General features: G+C 59.6%; 1 protein-coding gene across 5 annotated transcripts in view; it reads right to left on the bottom strand.

The window, feature by feature from the left end:
- COL16A1 (collagen type XVI alpha 1 chain) overlaps window positions 1–16,059 on the bottom strand; it is a 49,542-nt gene that overhangs the window by 3,616 nt on the left and 29,867 nt on the right. For 3 of the 5 annotated variants that reach the window (XM_042951426.1, XM_042951429.1, XM_042951425.1), the window contains 19 exons: window positions 15,559–15,603; window positions 14,626–14,670; window positions 12,839–12,892; window positions 12,208–12,261; window positions 11,628–11,681; window positions 9,968–10,012; window positions 9,800–9,853; window positions 9,427–9,462; window positions 9,017–9,079; window positions 6,656–6,727; window positions 6,496–6,549; window positions 5,834–5,878; window positions 5,573–5,617; window positions 5,197–5,250; window positions 4,716–4,769; window positions 2,560–2,610; window positions 2,125–2,214; window positions 597–632; window positions 170–214 (listed from right to left, as the gene is read on the bottom strand). In XM_042951426.1, coding sequence (XP_042807360.1) covers window positions 170–214; window positions 597–632; window positions 2,125–2,214; window positions 2,560–2,610; window positions 4,716–4,769; window positions 5,197–5,250; window positions 5,573–5,617; window positions 5,834–5,878; window positions 6,496–6,549; window positions 6,656–6,727; window positions 9,017–9,079; window positions 9,427–9,462; window positions 9,800–9,853; window positions 9,968–10,012; window positions 11,628–11,681; window positions 12,208–12,261; window positions 12,839–12,892; window positions 14,626–14,670; window positions 15,559–15,603 — 996 coding nt within the window. The remainder of the gene's footprint in view (window positions 1–169; window positions 215–596; window positions 633–2,124; window positions 2,215–2,559; window positions 2,611–4,715; window positions 4,770–5,196; window positions 5,251–5,572; window positions 5,618–5,833; window positions 5,879–6,495; window positions 6,550–6,655; window positions 6,728–9,016; window positions 9,080–9,426; window positions 9,463–9,799; window positions 9,854–9,967; window positions 10,013–11,627; window positions 11,682–12,207; window positions 12,262–12,838; window positions 12,893–14,625; window positions 14,671–15,558; window positions 15,604–16,059) is intronic. The other 2 variants (XM_042951430.1, XM_042951428.1) reach the window with 1 other exon arrangement.

Below are 16,059 nucleotides of genomic sequence, written 5' to 3' on the forward strand. Positions count from 1 at the left end.
GTGAGAAACTTTCAGAGATGAGGTTGCTGCAAATTCTGAGTTCTGCCCACTTTTTTCTTCCTGCCCGCTGGCCTTCCTGTGTCTCCTCTCCATGGCTAAAGTCATAGCTTGGAGCTGGCCTTAATCACTCGTGAGTTTTTCATCTCAAAACCAGCCAGTGCCCACTCACCTTTGGACCGGGGGGTCCATAAAGTCCCTGTTTTCCAGGGGGTCCCTAGAGAAAACCAAAAGTCAGGGGTCAAGTCTAGGCAGCATCTCTGAGCCGTCCTGGGGAGGCAGGTGTCATGAAAGGACCACCTTCCACAACCCTAGGGCCCGGGCTGTGTCCAGCTGGGCTCTGGGTGAGGAAGGGCGACAGCCTCCCTTCTGTTGGCTGACAGCTAGAAGGTAGAATGATGTCCCCTAGGGCATCATCGTGTTGGTTGGGTCCCTTGTCACAGACAAAAAGAGGTGAGAAGTCAGAATGAAAGGGCCAGCGCATGGCATATTGGACGGCGTTCAGGGAGTGATTACTGAGCGAAGGAAGCAGGGTGGGGGCAAGGCGAGGGGCAAGCAGCAGCATCCCCAAGGGAAGGAGAAACCCAACACAACAGTACCTCTTTGCCAGCTGCACCGTCCGCACCAGGCTCACCCTGTGGAGTAGAGAGTGGTAAAAAGCCATCAGCACCACCCCAGCATGGCATCTGGCTCCCCTTACCCGCTACGCGTGCCCAGCCCCTGTGCCACGAAGGAACCATGATCCTCTAGCCCTCACCCTCAGCCGCTCTGGACACAGGCCATGGAAACTTAGAACCCCACCCCACACTCCAGCCTGTCCCGGAGCCCCACGCTGGCAGCCCGGGCCACCTCCCTGACTGCGCTATGCAAGGAACAAGCAGACTGCGCCTGCCTGGCTCCTGGCTTGAGGTCCCAGCATCTCGCGGGATCCCTAGCTGTGAGTTTCTGTTACATGTTTGCCAAACAAAGGCAGTAATTGTGAACCTCTGTCCTCAGTGAGGTCCCGGAGACAGGCCAGGGTGGCCTGAGCCTGCTCCCTCCCCAGGACAGGACAGGCCACACACCCTGGGCCCAGCCTGCTTCTGGAATGATTGTGGGGAAGAGGAATCTGGGATCGCAAGGCAACTGGCAGATTCAGCTAGGGACCCTGGAGGCTCCTGAGCCTACAGGCAGGGAGGGACAGAGGCTTGGAGGGACCCGCCTGCCCCAGGGCCCTGGCGAGAATCCGAGTGAGTAGGTGAGACTCGGCCCTCTTGGCGGATGCACCAACCATCACCCCCGCACGGGCAGGAGTCGTCCACCCCATTGAGGCCACCAGCTCCAGGGTCATGGCCACTGCTCCCAGAAGAAAATCCCCCGACCCGGGGGCTAGGAGACCTGGGCTCCTGCCTCAATTTCCCCAGGAGAGTTCATCCCTGAGACTGGCAATCCATCCACCTGATGTGGGTCAATTGTCTGGAACCTTGGAAAGAGGGAGTATTGTAGAGTGGCTAAGGACGACGAAAGTTCAGGAATCTGGCAGGCTTTTCCACTCGCTAGCTATGTGACGGTGGGCAACCTATTTAACCTTGCTGAGCTTTGGTTTTCTCATCTGTAAAATGGGAACGATCAGACCTACTAAACGGGATTGCGGTACGGATTAAATGACAAAATGTCAAGCACTTAGCTCACCATTCAGTGCGTTGTCAGTGACCAATATGTCATAGGTCTTAGTACTAAACACTAGCTGAGACCAAGGACCAGTTTGCGAGTTGCCAAGAGGGCTGTGGTAACGGCTCTGCATTTCTGGCTCCTGACATTCACAGATTCTCTGTGGTTACTGGACAGCTCCCCCAGGGAGGGGGCAGGGCAGGGGCAGAACAGGCGCCAAGTGTCCCCTGCCTGACCCCTAGGGTGGTGCATGGTCAGAGGCAGCGGCCTGGAGTGCGCTTGGCAAGCGCTGGCTTGCAGAACTTGTCCTTTCTTCCAGATGCGATGTGATCTCGTCGGGCACAAGTTCCACGCTGCCATCTTCCCTGCTAACCGCCTCTCCTCCCCTGGAGACCCCAGATGCGTGGGGCTGTGCTCGACTGACAAAGCCAAATGTCCCTTTCCCTCAGGGCTGTGCAGTAAGATGTGGGGTCTTACCGGGGGGCCAGGGTGTCCGGGGGTCCCAGGCTGGCCTGGAAGGCCTAGCAGGCCCCTTTCTCCAGGGGCTCCCCGGTCTCCTTTTAGGCCCTGGAGAGAAGGGAGGTGGGTGGTGAGAGGGGACGGGAGAGACAGCAGTGAACCCCACAGAGCAGAGAGGCAGGCGTGATTGTATGCCAGGGACCATGCACCCACCCCCCAGGCCCTGTGGGGCAGGGTGGCGTGGCCTGAACCTGAGGCCGGGGCCTGTGATGGCCTCCAGCCCTCTCCAAAGGCCTTTACTGAATGCCACCTGGGGAGACCCAGGAGGTGGGAGAGGCTGAAGGCAGGGAAGGAGGGGGACAGGCACAAATTGTTCTCACCACCCCCTCTGTGAAAGAAGCCCCAGCCAGAGTCCTGGGAGGGAGGGAGGGACGAGGGGAGTAGATCACTCACCACTGCAGAGATCCCAGCTGGGCCCGGCTGGCCTGGAGGTCCCGGTGGCCCCTAAAGAAACATGAAGACAGCGGGATGGAAAGAGTCTCCAATAATAAGGGCCCCCCAGGAGGCAGCGAGGGACCAAAGGCAGGAACAGGCCCAGAACTTCAGCAACTCCATCCCTCTTCCCTCAACCCTCCTTCCCTTCTGGTCTCGCACTTGAGCTTCTCCCAAAAAACTTGTGCCAGAGCTGACACCCAGGGGGGGTCCCCGAGCTCACAGGACCTTCACGCCTGCCGTGCACTGAATGGTTCATCTTGGGCTGTGCCAAAGGGATGATCTGGAAACCACAGCCAGAGCCGAGGGCGGGGGGCAAAGGCCTGAAGGTTAACTATGTGGGCCTGGGGACTTCTGAGGCCCTCCTAGCTCCTCTCCTCCTGTTCTGTAGGAGAAGCAGGGGCTCAACTCGAACCCCAGAGACCCAGTGGATAAGCCTGGCCTCAGGCCTTGGGTCTCCCACTCTGCTGTCCCTGGAGAGCGGTGGGACTCAACACACAGAGTGCTGTCACCCTCCTGGGCTGGGGCAGGGCTGGAATGCCATCCCCATCTCTGAGTCAAGTTCAAGTTCAAGTCAAGTTGAGCTCTGAGTCAGCTCAAGTGCCAGCTCCCTGGCCAGAGCTACCCCTCTGAAGCCCAGGGCACAGCTCTCTCTCCCAGCATGTCCCTCCACACTCCCAGATGGAAAGTTCTGGAGGCACGGACTCTGTTCCACTCATCACAAGTCTTCTGGGGGTGGGAATGCCCGGCACTGGGACTGGCACGGAGCAGGGGCTGAAGCTGGGCAGACGGAGGTGAGAGGAGGAAACTTGTGCCCCCTCCCCCCAGCCCCCCGATGAGTCCTCAATGGGATCACAAATCAGTGTGTGGCTCCTTTCATCTGCAGTGTGAACAGGGACTAGGCTGGACCTGGGGTCCCTAATCCGGGGCCGCTAGACCCCTTGAGATCCATACACGCACTGATGAGGACCCGAGAGTTCCTCTTTTTGATCATGAGCTATTTTTAACACTTCCAGAAGCCTCCTGGAAACTGTACATCTGCCACAACAGGGCTGCAATCAAACGCCAGAGTGTTTCCTTTGCTCAGGAACCCCATCAGCTCTAGCTGTCACACTGATCAAAGGCGCCCATAGGCAGCCATCTATGTTACTGAGGAGTAAATTCAGATGGGAAACTCATTATTGCTTAATAACTGTCCTCTCCAAGTCGTCTTACCTTTGTAAGTGCACCACCCATGCACCCAGCCGCCCACCCACGCGCAGGAGTCATCCCTGGTTCCTCTCCCTCCACCGCTCCCCGCACCCCCCCATCCAAGTCGGCAGCAAGTACTCCAAACACAGCCCATCTGCCACCCCAGCTCCACCCGACCATCCACCATCCAGGGACACCTCGGCTGCCACCCGTGCCCCTCGCCTCCTGAGGTCCTCCAAGGTCCGAAGTCGTCACCAGGTCCTCTGGAAGCATAGCTTTCTGGCTCCCACTCATGCCTTTCTCAAACTCCATTCCAGCCATGCTGACCTTGGAGCTCCCCGGACACACCGGGCCCCTCCCTGCCTCGGGCTCCTTGCGTCAGCTGCCTTCCCCCACCCCCCGCCCCCCCCCCGACTCCTGCCTGGACGTTCTCCCCCCAGACTGCTGGACAGATGGCTCCTTCTTGTCATTCAGGCCTCGGCTCAAATGCCACTTCTGCAGTAAAGGTTCCTCTAAAGGCGCCTCCCAGGCCCTCCCGGTGACATCACATGGCTGCCTGAAGCTTTCGCATTAATTTGTTTGTTTGTTGGGCCTGCGTGGAAGCTCTGGGATCAGGGGACCTTGTCTGTCTCGCTCCCTGCCACAGCCCAATGCTTGGAACAGTGCCTGGCATGGAGCAGGTGCTCAATTATTGTTTGTCGAATAACTGAATGATCTCTGTTTGATCAGTAACCTCAAATGTGCCCAGAAAATAAGAAAATGGCAGAAAGCCTGGGGACCACTGGATTAGGTGAGCCCAAGGCCCCTTATTGCTCTGTAGGGCTGCCCCTGTGGTCAGTTCTTTCAGGCCATCACCGGCTTGCCCACCCCAGCCCCAAGAGGATCCTAACTCTAATAGAGGCAGAGGCAAAAATGGTTTAACTCACAATATGGCCAGGGGGGCCGGGTCTTCCCTGAGGTCCCATGGCACCAGGCTCACCCTATAGGAGCCAGAAAAAAAAAAAAAAAAGCAATACAGAAACAGACTTACACACATGGGGTGGTTAGTGGGAAGGAGGCTGAGCAGAGCAGGTAGGACACCGATAGAGGAGCTGAGCTGAGTCCTGGCCTCCAGGCCCATGCTTTCTGGGGCCTGAGAGACCAGCCCTGCCCACGAGTATTGTTGGAGACAGATGTCAGAGCCCCCAGCCTGAGAAGGTCAGGCCTTGCTTTTTAGGTGAGTGATCCAACAACCTGCAGGGAGGGGAACCAGTTGCAGGAGGAAGGAGGAGGTGAAGGTGTGTATCTTGGGGCAACACCTCCCCCAGAAGGCCCAGGAGAGAAGGCAGCCCCTTGGCCAGTAAGTCTTGGACTCAGCAGAGCCCCAAAGGCTGCCTGAAGGTAGCACGTATGGACCTCAGCCCTTACCTCTGCTCCTGGCCGGCCACTGCTGCCTGGGGGCCCTGGTTTCCCACAGTCACCCTGCAAGAGAGAGGGCCAGCTGGAACTCGACAGACCTCTATTTGGCTCCCCCAGCCCCAAGGCGACCCCACATCCGAGGAGTCCTGCCCCCTGCCCAGACTCTGGCCAGCAGCCCTCGGATGCTCTCGGGCTGGTGGACGGCAGAGCCTGACCCGATCCGCTAGGCCCCGGTGGTCTCAGGAGGCTTGGATGCTGGGACGGCGTCTCAGCCAAGCCTCAGGTGGCACGTCCACTGGTGCCAGGCTGCCATGTCTGCCTGGGGTCAGGCCTTGGGTATGGCCGAGAAAACCTGCTTGGCAGAAGTCGCCAGGCCCTTCCTTACCTTTGGTCCTGGGAGGCCAGGGTGTCCCGTTTTTCCCTTGAAGCCCTGGAAGGAAAAGTGGGAGGCTGCCTCGGGCCCTCGCCTCAAGCAGAGGCGACTTCCCTTGCCTCCTTCCTCAGGTTGAAGAAATCAGACCCATCCAAAGTCACAACCTGGTCCTCAGCGGATCTGGATTTGGGCTGCCCACCCTCTAAGGCAGAGCCCGCACCCGTCAGCTTTAGGACCTCCCCACTCCCGACTCCTTCCTGCAGCTCAACTTACCGGGGGTCCCATGAGTCCAGGAGGGCCAGCGGGGCCAGGGTCCCCCTGTGGAAGAGACCAGGGGCATTGAGACAGGATGAGCACTCATTTCCCACTGTCTTCCCTCTCGGCAGCCCCTCCCCCGGCTATCCCAGGATGGAGGGAATGTCATGGGAGGCAGAGGGAAGAATCCAAGCTGGGCTTGGTCTCTGACTGGCTGTGGACGCTGAGTGAATCCCAGCCCTCTCTGAGCCCCGATTTTCCTTCTTTTGGGTACAGAAGGGGGTTGACTCTGATGCTCTGCCCTTTGCCATGTCGCATCCCTTTCACATTCCCCAGCAGCACCAGACCCAGGGATCCGGGGCTGCTCAGGTCCTGCCAGGTCTGTGGCCTGTTTTTCTGACACCCGGCCTAGTATCTTTAGTATCCTGAATTTCTGATATAAATCCACCCCCTTCACTGCCTGCCTTTGGTGAGACCCGGCTCATCCAACCTGGTTAAGGCTACCAGAAGAACCAAGGAACCAAGGCCTCCGGTGCCATCAGAGAAGGGGGTGTGTGGCCAGGAGCAGGTGGAGGGAAGGCAGGGGTGTGGGGGAGGGGATTCCGTTTCCTTCATCAGGGTTCCACTGGCTTTGGCTCTTGGAGGAGGAAAGAGAAGGGAAGGGGTGCCCATCCTCTCACCCTCAAGCCAGGCTTGCCGTCCTTCCCATCCAGACCATCCAGGCCAGCAGGGCCCTAGAAACAGGAAAAAGGAATGTGTGCATGCCTGCCGGAGCCCCAGCACACGTACGCACGCATGCACGCTGCACGTACCTGGCAGGCTAAGAGGACAAACACTCACCTGAATCCCAGGTGATCCTGGTGGCCCAGGGGGACCAGGCATGCCTGGTGGGCCTCGGATGCCTTCACTGCCCTGGAAAGGAGCCGACCCCCACAACACAGTCAGCAGGGCCTTGCCCACCACCACCCCCCTAAGCCCCCACCCCCAGGGGATGAGGCCCTAGGCGCCGGGTTCTGATGATTACTGGAAGTCAGGACCGCTGGTTTCCAGCCCCAGTTCTGCTGGATGTATTCCACACCACTCCCCCAGAAGGATCTGTCTTTGTCTGCAAAGCATCCCTCTTTCTGCACTGTGATATGAGGAAGGGACAGAGCCTGTTCGGTCTAGCACCTTCTTCAGGGTTGACCCAGGGACTGGCACAGTGGGTGTGCAGGAACGTGTACTGACTGAAGGCATACATTCAGCGCGCGTCGGTCCCCACAAAGTGTCAAGCACTATATAGCCTCTGATTCTTCCCTGTCCTCAAGGAGCTCACGGTCCAGCTCGGAAGAGGGGGCCGCTCACTCTGGCCAGGGGTCAGGGAGAGTGTCACAGAAGCGTCACCAGATGCTAGACTCTGAAGGATAGGTGGGATTCAGGCAAGTGGACAAGTAGAAAAGAGCCTGCCAGAGGGAACTTCAGAGAACGATACAGATTTGGAAGTGGTCACATGCCTGGCCTGGCCAGCATGTCTGGGGAGCCAGTGTGACAGGAGGGGTGGGAGGCAAGCCTGGAGGCTCTAGGTAGAGCCCGACGGGGGGTGTGCCCGGAACACCGTGCTAGAGTCTATCCGACAGACCAGTGCTTTTCCCACTGTACTCCTCAGAGCCCTGGGGGTTCCTGGAGGAGCGTCAGAGATGGGGGCACAAAGTGGGAGCCCAGAGGGTGGGACCCAAGACCCTTGCTCCCGCCTCAGTCAGAGCAGCTCCACTCATATCTGATTGAGAGTTCACGGGAGCTTCTGTGTGATGACAGGGCTCAGGAACTTCAACATAATGTCTGGGAACCACTGCAACAGGCACTGGGGAGCCACTGATGGTTCAAAGCAGGGGAGTGATGAGAACCAAGGTGTGAGCTAGAATGTTCACCGGAGAAGGGAGGAGGCAAGCAGCTTGGTGTGGAGGGCTGCTGGGTACCCCAGGGGAGAGAGGGTAGCTGCCCTGGGGCAGTGGCTGTGGAGCTGGCCAAGGGGAAATGATCTAGCTAGAGACACCCCTCACCCTCCCATGGGGGGGTGGGGAGGAAAGCCCCCCCTGGCATTGCAATGCCATCAGCTACCAGGAGGGGTCAGCACAGCCCCAGAAAATGTCAGTCCCACAGGGAGTCGGGACAGAGAACCACTGGCCAGAGGTTTGGGATTCTCTGCAGTGACCAGCCTAAGGAGAGCAGGCAGTGCTGGGGGTACAGAGCCAGCACGGAGGGCTCTGGCAGGGGCTCCCACTGAGAAGGGAGGTGACACCCACCACCACCTCAGCCGCGCTGGCTCTGGGGAGGCAGGGAGGCGCCTGGGGGCTCACCTGGGCTGGGAGAGAAGTCTCAGCTCTGTTGCTATTTTGCTGTGTGCCCCTGGGACGCCCCTAACCTCTCTGAGCCTCGTTTCCTCACCGGGACAGTGAGAAGTTAGACCAAGGTGGCCCTTTCAGCAGTCCCTTCTAGCTCTGAGAGCTGTGCGGCGTGTGTTTTCAGAGGAAAGAGGCTCTGTCCGAGGTTGTAGGCCTCTTGCCTCTCCCTTTGGGTCATAAACGCCCCCTCCCACCCCAAGCTTACAAGTCAATTTGGGGCCTCATTACACTACCCAGCCATCACATTTGGGGAGCCCAAGGGTTGGGAAGAGACAGGAGTGACAGCCCCCAGACCACGGCAGAGCTAGTCTCCAAACCCAGGGAAGCCAGCGCAGGGGCTTCCCAGGCTGCTGTCCTTCTGACCCTTGTCATCAGCTCATAGGCCATGCCTGCCCCCCTGGGCCCCTGGCGACAATCTGAACACGCTTCCTTCCTGCTGTTGTCAGACCCAGAAGGCAAATGGCCAAGCTGCTCTGGCTTCAGGACTGTAGGGTTTCCAGTCTGGATGTGCTCCCCTCCTTCGCTCAGCTCCTCCCTCTCCCCCTTGAGTCCCCGCCTCTGACTACGCCCCCTGCCTCGTCCCCACCAGGCGGGGACTCTGGCAGCACAAAGACCAGCGGGTATCCTGGGCTTGGGAGCCACTGGTCTGTTGCCCAGAGGCAGTTGATGAGCCAAGGCTGGAGATCTCTCTCCCCACCCTTGACGTAACTGAGCCACTCCTTGAATTTCCAAAGGGCTGGTAGTGGGGGTGGATCGGGGTGTGGGAACTGCATGGCTCAGATCTGCGGCTGCGGCCACCTCACCTTGGGGTCCTGCTCACCTTCTCCGCTTGTGGGCCGGGGGGGCCAGGTGCTCCAGCTTTGCCCGGGAATCCAGGAGGACCCTGTATCAACAAAGGAGCAGGCGAGGATGAGAGCGGGGCCTGGCGGGGAGCTCTCCTTCCTTCTTCCACCTGGGTCTGCTTCACTGTGGTTAATGCGATGCATTCTGACTTCCTAGAAACACCACCCAGGAGCATTACTGCTGGCTGGCCTGCTGGTCCGGGGCCCACCCAGGAGGCTCTGCCCTCCAGGTCCCGGCTCCTGGAATCAGGCCTGGCCACCCAGGCCGTTCCTCCCGTGCCTCTTCCCTCCCCTCCCCAGGCCCATCCTCGCCCAGCCTGGCCTGGTCAGGCCTACCCCTCCCAAACAGGATCACATCAGACAGAACTGGCTTTGTGTCTCCACTCACCGGTGGGCCGGGAAAGCCTGGCTGGCCTTGAAATCCCTAGAGGAAGAAGCGAGGGACAGTTTGCTGAGCCACCCACTCCCTCCCGCCTGGCTGCCCAAATGGAAAGAGTGACAGGGTGAGGCTGCCTTGAGCCATGGGGCCTTGCCCTTCACTCTGCCCAAGATGACCAGCAGGTGAAACTCGAGCCATGAGCTGGGAGGTTGCAACACAAGGGCGGGTGAGGGCTGGATGCTAGAGCTGGTCACCCCTCCACACATGAGGGTGGCCATCAGGGAGAGGACCCAGCCTCTGGGACCCCTTCCCTGTGCCCACCCCCACCCCCCAAGCCATCCCTCATGGTCAGGACAGCCAACCAGGTCCTGTGGTCACTCACCTGGTCGCCCTTCTCTCCCGAATTCCCTTGGGGTCCTCGCTCTCCTCGGGGACCCTGTCGCCACAGAGAACAATGAAGCTAGAACCCAATCTTTCTGCCCTTAGACCCCAGGGCTGGACCAGGACCAGGGGGCCCCATGTCCACTCTCTCGTCTCCTCCTTTACTCACTGCTGGGCCTGGGGGACCTGGGAGGCCTTCAGATCCTGGTGGGCCCTGGGGACACAAAGGAGCGGAATCAGTCACTCTGACTAAGGTAAGTGGGAGATCAGGGGACGGGGCAGGGGACAGGGCAGAGAGTAGATGCAGGGGATGTGGTGGGAGGCCCCTCCAAGCTGTCAGGACACTTCCCCCTGGTTCGCCCCGACTTCCTTTCTCTTGCCTGAGCTATTGAACCAGCCTTCTAACTAGTCCTGCCACCTCCTGGCTCATGTCAATCCAGCCAGCAACTGGCTGCCATCTTTTCTTCTCCAACATAGTTCTGATTATAACACTCTTCTTGCTCCAAAACCTTCCATGGCTCCCCTCTGTCCCACTGAATGAAGTGCCCAATTTCCACCAGTTCTGGGTTTTGAGGCATCCCGTGATCTGGCACCAACCACCCTTTCCTGCTTCACTTCCCTCTCCCTGTCTTATTTTCTGCCTTGCTTGGTCAGACCGCTGTTCTCTAAGCATACTCTATACATTCATACTCCTGGGCCTTTGCACAGCTGTCTCCTCTACCTAGAATGCCTACCATTACCCCCATCCTTTCCAGGGCCCTTAAAACCTTACCCAGGGATTAGATGGCTCCAATCTCTTTCCGACGTGCCCCCACCCAGGGCCTCCCACTGTGGGATTCTCCGGGACAGATAGCCACGTGTCTTCCCCGCCCTCAACTCTATTCAGGGCTCCGCTCAAACACCACCTCCTCAGACAGATCTCCCAATCCTCTGCCTACTGGCACCCCATACACCAGTCCAGCCCCTTGCCCTGCTCTATCTTCTCTATTGTTTTCTCATAATTTATGTGAATTGGCTTATTCATCGGTTATCTGCCTCCCTCGCTGGAATGTGAGCTCCCTGCGGTGAAGGGACACAAGTCCCTGTTTTGTTCATGGCAGCACCCTCACAGCAGAGCCTAGCACCCAGGAGGCCCATGAGAAATGTCCGTTATTGCATAAATGCACGTGGGGTTTGCTGTATCCCACCGGGGCCCGATGTGTGAACAGAAGACAAGACTAAGGTTTGGCAGGTTGGCCACAAACAGACTTGGGTTCCAGTCCAGGCTCTGCCCTAACTCGCTAACTAGCTGCAGCATGCTGGGTGAGCCATGCCACTTCCTGAGCCTCAGGGATAACCTCACGGATGTGATGTCCTCGCCTGATAACAGCCCCAGCTCCTGCCCTCACCCAGGCTGGGAAGGGTCGCTCAGGGCTTGTGGGGTCAGGCTAGGCTCCACGCTGGATCTAGGGTTCCAGGCCTGCCTCTCCCCAGGCTGTCCTGCCCGCCTGCCTGCCTTTGCGGGGCGGGGCGGGGTGGGAGGGAAGGAGATTCTCCTGCCCACCGACTCCAGGCTCCCTGCCCCTTCCTTGGCAGCTGCGGCCAGCCAGCCCCCAGCCCGTCTCCGCGAAACCTGCTGGGATCGTCCTTCCAGCCTCCCCTCCGCCTCCGCAGCAACCAGCCTGCGCTGCCTGCTTGAGCTGCAGCTGGAGGGACTCAGGGGGGCAGGGAAGCAGGGGTCCTGTCTCCCCCTTCACAGGCTGCTGGGAAAGTCTCCTCGGGTGGAGGTGGAGGCGGGGCAGGGACTGCTCCCTTTGGATCCCTTCCTCCTGCCCTGAGCTGAGACTCACCGATTCTCCTTTCTCTCCCGGGGGCCCGACGTAGCCCCGCTCCCCCTTGATGCCCTGACAAGCAAGCAGAGAGAGAGCTGAATTAGCCCCGTGGCCCGCCCGTCATGGCGCTAATGTGAGGGGTGGAGACTGCAGCTGGCACAGGCTGGCACTTACAGGCAGATGGCACCAATGATGACGGCAGGGGGAGGAGGAGGGGGGCTGCTTCCCACCCGCCGCTGTGGCCCCCAGTGGAAAGCGGGACCCGCCCACCCAGCAGCCTCCTGCATGGGTTTGGCCTCCCCAGCTCTCCTGCCCCACCCCCCGCCCCCCCCAGGGGCAGATCTCAGGGCTGGGGTCTGTGTGCTCTGAGAATCTGGCCTTCTGTGTGCGACGGCTGCAGCAGACTCGCAAAGTGGAGGGGCAGGGCCAAGCTGCACTACCAAAGGGACTTTGGGGACCTCTGCAGGGACAGCCTGGCAGGGGGACAGGCTGGTATGCTTGGAAGGGAGGGAGCTGCTGGGGGATGCCCCAGCCTGGTCCTGTCCTGACCACCATCCCCAGGCTCTGCTACCTCCAGAGCCAGCATCCCCTTACTCACAGGCAGTCCTGGGGGGCCCATGGCACCTGGGTAACCAGGCTGCCCTGGAGGACCCTACAAAGAAAGGTAGACATTATGAACCCCTCCCCAGGCAAAAAGCGTAGCCGCAGCCGGGATGCCTGATCTGCCAATTCGGGAGGCACACACACCCACCCCAGGACAGCCACCACCTCGGACCAGTTCCCAAAGGCCCAGGTTTCTTTGGTCGAGACCGCCACTGCAAGGCTGGGGCTGGATGACAGGTGCCAGCCTGGCCAGGACCCTGGGAGCTGAGGCAGAGGAAAAGGCCCAGAGCAGGGAGGATGAGGACAGGGTGGTGGGGGGGAGGGGGGGAGTAGGGTGTGGAAGGAGCAGCTAAATGCTGCAGGAGGAGGGAGGGAGAAGAGCCCCCAGGATGCTGCTAGAAGCCAGGGGGCAAGTCTGTTTGCCCCTTCCGGGGGGAGTCAAGGTACATGGAGATCAGCCTCCTTTGATCCTGGGGTGGGGGGTGTGAAAACCCCCCAATCTGAGGGATCAGGGGCAGAGAGTTTCAAAAGGAGCCCCCTCCCATCTTCCACTCATCCCTGGGGGCCCAACTTCTGTCTCCCCAGGGTTCCTGATCCGTCTCCTTCCCCTGCCAGCCCCCTCTTACCGGTTCCCCCTTCTCTCCTGTCAGGCCCCTGAGGCCTCGCTCTCCTTGAAGACCCTTGGGGAGAAAAATCATGAGAACCTACAGGGGAGGGCGGTCCCCACCCAGCCCCCGACTCCTTCTCCTTGCCCTGCAGCCTTCTGTCCCTGGTCCGGGCAGAGTTGGGCTTTCCTGATGCCCTTCCTAGTGTCCCTGGCAAGGTGACCATGGGGTGTACCCCAGAAGGGTAATTGTGAGATGTGTAAACTCCCACCTAGGGGTGCCTCTCAAGAGCATACCCCCAAGACAGGTAACTACAGAGATATGCCCCCCCCCAGGTAGGTGACCCTCAGAGGGTACCTGTCAGGCAGGTGACTGTCATCGGTGTGCCCTATTTTGGTAACTGGCTGGGGTGTACCTTTAGGAGGCTGACACGTGTGTGCTCCCCGTGAGGGGCAGCTGTCGGGAGTGGCGTTCCTCTGCCAAAATGTATCACTGCATGCCCAACACTTACCTGTACGCCCCCCAGCCCCCGCCCCAAATCACCTTCTTTGAGGGGTACAGGGGAGAGGCACGGGAAGGCCCCCCGAGCACACTGCTCCCTCCAGAGCAGTCCCTGTCACTTTTTAGGGTGGAAAGGGATGTCACTTTCAGTCAAAGCCAGAGCCCCCACCCCGACCCTTGTGGGTTCGCCACAGCATTAAGGGGCTGCGTCTGCCCCTTCTCCCTCACGCCCTCGAGAGACGGTGCCCAAACCTTTCCACAACACAAGACAGATGGCTAGACGGACAGATGGCCCCTTCACCCAAGCAAGCAGAAACAGACAAGGTCCGGCCAGGATGAGGACATGGGGACAGATGGAGCTGTGACAGGAGGGGCCCCGCTCCCTGAGCCTCCATCACCAGGCCTGGGAGGAGAGGAGCCAGGCCCCAGGAACACCAAATCTGACAAACAGGAGGTTAGTTTCCGTGACCCAGGAGGGAGCAACAGTGACGATGGGGACGATTTAAACACACTCGTGACGATGACGGAGGCAGGGCAATTAACGACACCTGGCGGGAGGGGCAGGCCAACGCACCGGGCACAGAGGGGCAGGGCCCCACGACACCCAGAAACCCAACCGGCTGGCGTCACCTGCCCAGCCTTGGAGCAGACCAGGCCCGGAGCCAAGGGAGAGGAAAGGAAGAGGAGGAAGCTGAGAGTTTCCTCTAGGACGCTGGGCGAGGTGCGAGCGTGGCTGCCTTCGGATCCCCGGGGCGCCTCTGGACGGCCCTGCCAAGCAGCGGGGTGGCAACCTGTGCCAGCCTGCGATGTGAAGCCCTAAAGCTTTGGCATCTCTGCCGGGCTCTGTGCCAGGCGCCTGGCAGGGCCCCAAGAACTACTTCCAGCAAATCTTCAGCCAACAGCAAAGGTGGGAGAAGCAGGAGGCAGAAGTGGGAAGGGAGGCGTAAAGAGGCCCCTGGAGGCACCGGCTTCAAATAAGAAGGTAAAGCAGGCCTGGGGGTGGGGGGTGGGGGGGCAGTGACATGGGACTAAGGGAGAGAAAACGGAGACTGCAGGGGAGGCGGGTGGAAGAGAGAAGATGAAAGAAAGCGGGAGCAGGGGGAGAAGGGAAGAGGGAAAGGAGTCAGAGACTTGGGAGGATGTCCAAGCCGCTGGGACCTCGGGGGGAACCTGTGTCGTTATGTGCCTGCAGGGGACGGAGACAAACATGGAGGAGGGGCAAGGGCTCAACAGGAAGGGACACAAGCAAAAGCCACAGAGACCTGGCTGGCGGGGGAAGGGGAGGTCGAGCAGCGCTAGGTTCTTACAGGCAATCCGGGGGAGCCAACAGCACCAGGAAAACCTGGGGGGCCCTGGTGGGAGAAACAGGCAGGTCACAACTCACAAGCACGGTAACCCTGGACAAAGTCGGGGGCAGGGGGTCATGAGGAGAGGAGGTCACAGGAATATTTCCAAGGCAGCTGGAAAAGAGACTCAGTGAAGGCAGCCGCTCCTCCCCTCGGCTCCAGGAAGAATGGCTCCGCCATCGGCAGAGATGAGAAACAGCCCCCAGAGTCCCCCCGAGTCTAGCTGGACACCCTTGCTGGAGAGCAAGCCCATCATGCCTGCCACCTGACCTCCATAGGCCTCCGGCTGGGTGGCTCCCTGGTTCTAAGGTGGCTCCCACCAGCCACTTGTTCTCCAAAGAAAGCATTTTCGGTTCTTCCAGACTTTTCCTGGTCACTTCTATTTTCCTGCCATAGCGACACCAGACATCCCTGGTCTGGCCTTCGTAGACCTGTCCTAGAGATGGCCCCACAGAGCAATGCAGCGATGCTGGCCCCTGTAGTGACCGGTGTCACGGAGGCATGAAGAGATCTGGCCAGGTTGCCATATACTTTCCTGGCAGCCGAGACCAGGAGCCAGAAGCCTAGGCCTTCCTGCCAGGGCAGCCTGGGTCTGTGGTGCAGGACACTGCGGGGACGGGGACAGGGAGACAAGAGTGTGCCCTTGAGGGCCTCCCCTAAGCAGGACCACAGCCAAAGTGGGACGGAGCAGGCCAGTTCCAGGGGATTCGATGGTGGGGGGGGGGGGGGCGGCACAGTCCCCACAGATGCTCTGATGAGGGAAAGGAGTGGGCAGCAGAATCCCCCTCTTTCTGCCCTGCCCAGTTTCCTGGATACAAGGCAGTAGAATGGTGTCTGGGCGTTGTGACCCCTTTGAGAGCTTCTCAAGTGGGCCAGGAAACCACGGATACTTACAATAGGGCCTGGAGGACCCGGGGAGCCCCTCATGCCAGGCGGACCCTGCAAAGGAAGCCAAGGGAAATGGATGGAGAGGCCCAGGCCCCACAGAGCCCCAGGGTCTCTGCAGCCTTCCTCCCAGCTCACCACGGCCAGAGTCAACAGAGGCTGGTAGATTTCAAAGTGGGGCCATTCAGCTGACGTTAAACCTTTCGTTCAGTTCATTCAATCATCCAACAAACACTTACTGAGCAGCTATTATGTCCCAGGCACTAGTCCAGGTGCTGGGGACCCAGCAATAAAAGGAACATAAAAATCCCTGCCTTGTGGCACTGACAACTCCAGGGAAGAGGTAGGCAAGAACAAATAGAACAGGGGCTGACTCGTGCTCAGTGGATACGTGTGGACTGTTCCTAAACGAATGAAATACACGGTATTCCGAGGGTGACACGTGCACTGCATGAAGGGGACTAGGGTTTCTAGGGACGGTGTGGGGCATGGTCAGCTTTTTGAGAGGGT

This window comes from Panthera leo, chromosome C1 (assembly GCF_018350215.1).
Source record: "Panthera leo isolate Ple1 chromosome C1, P.leo_Ple1_pat1.1, whole genome shotgun sequence".
Lineage (NCBI taxonomy): Eukaryota > Metazoa > Chordata > Mammalia > Carnivora > Felidae > Panthera > Panthera leo.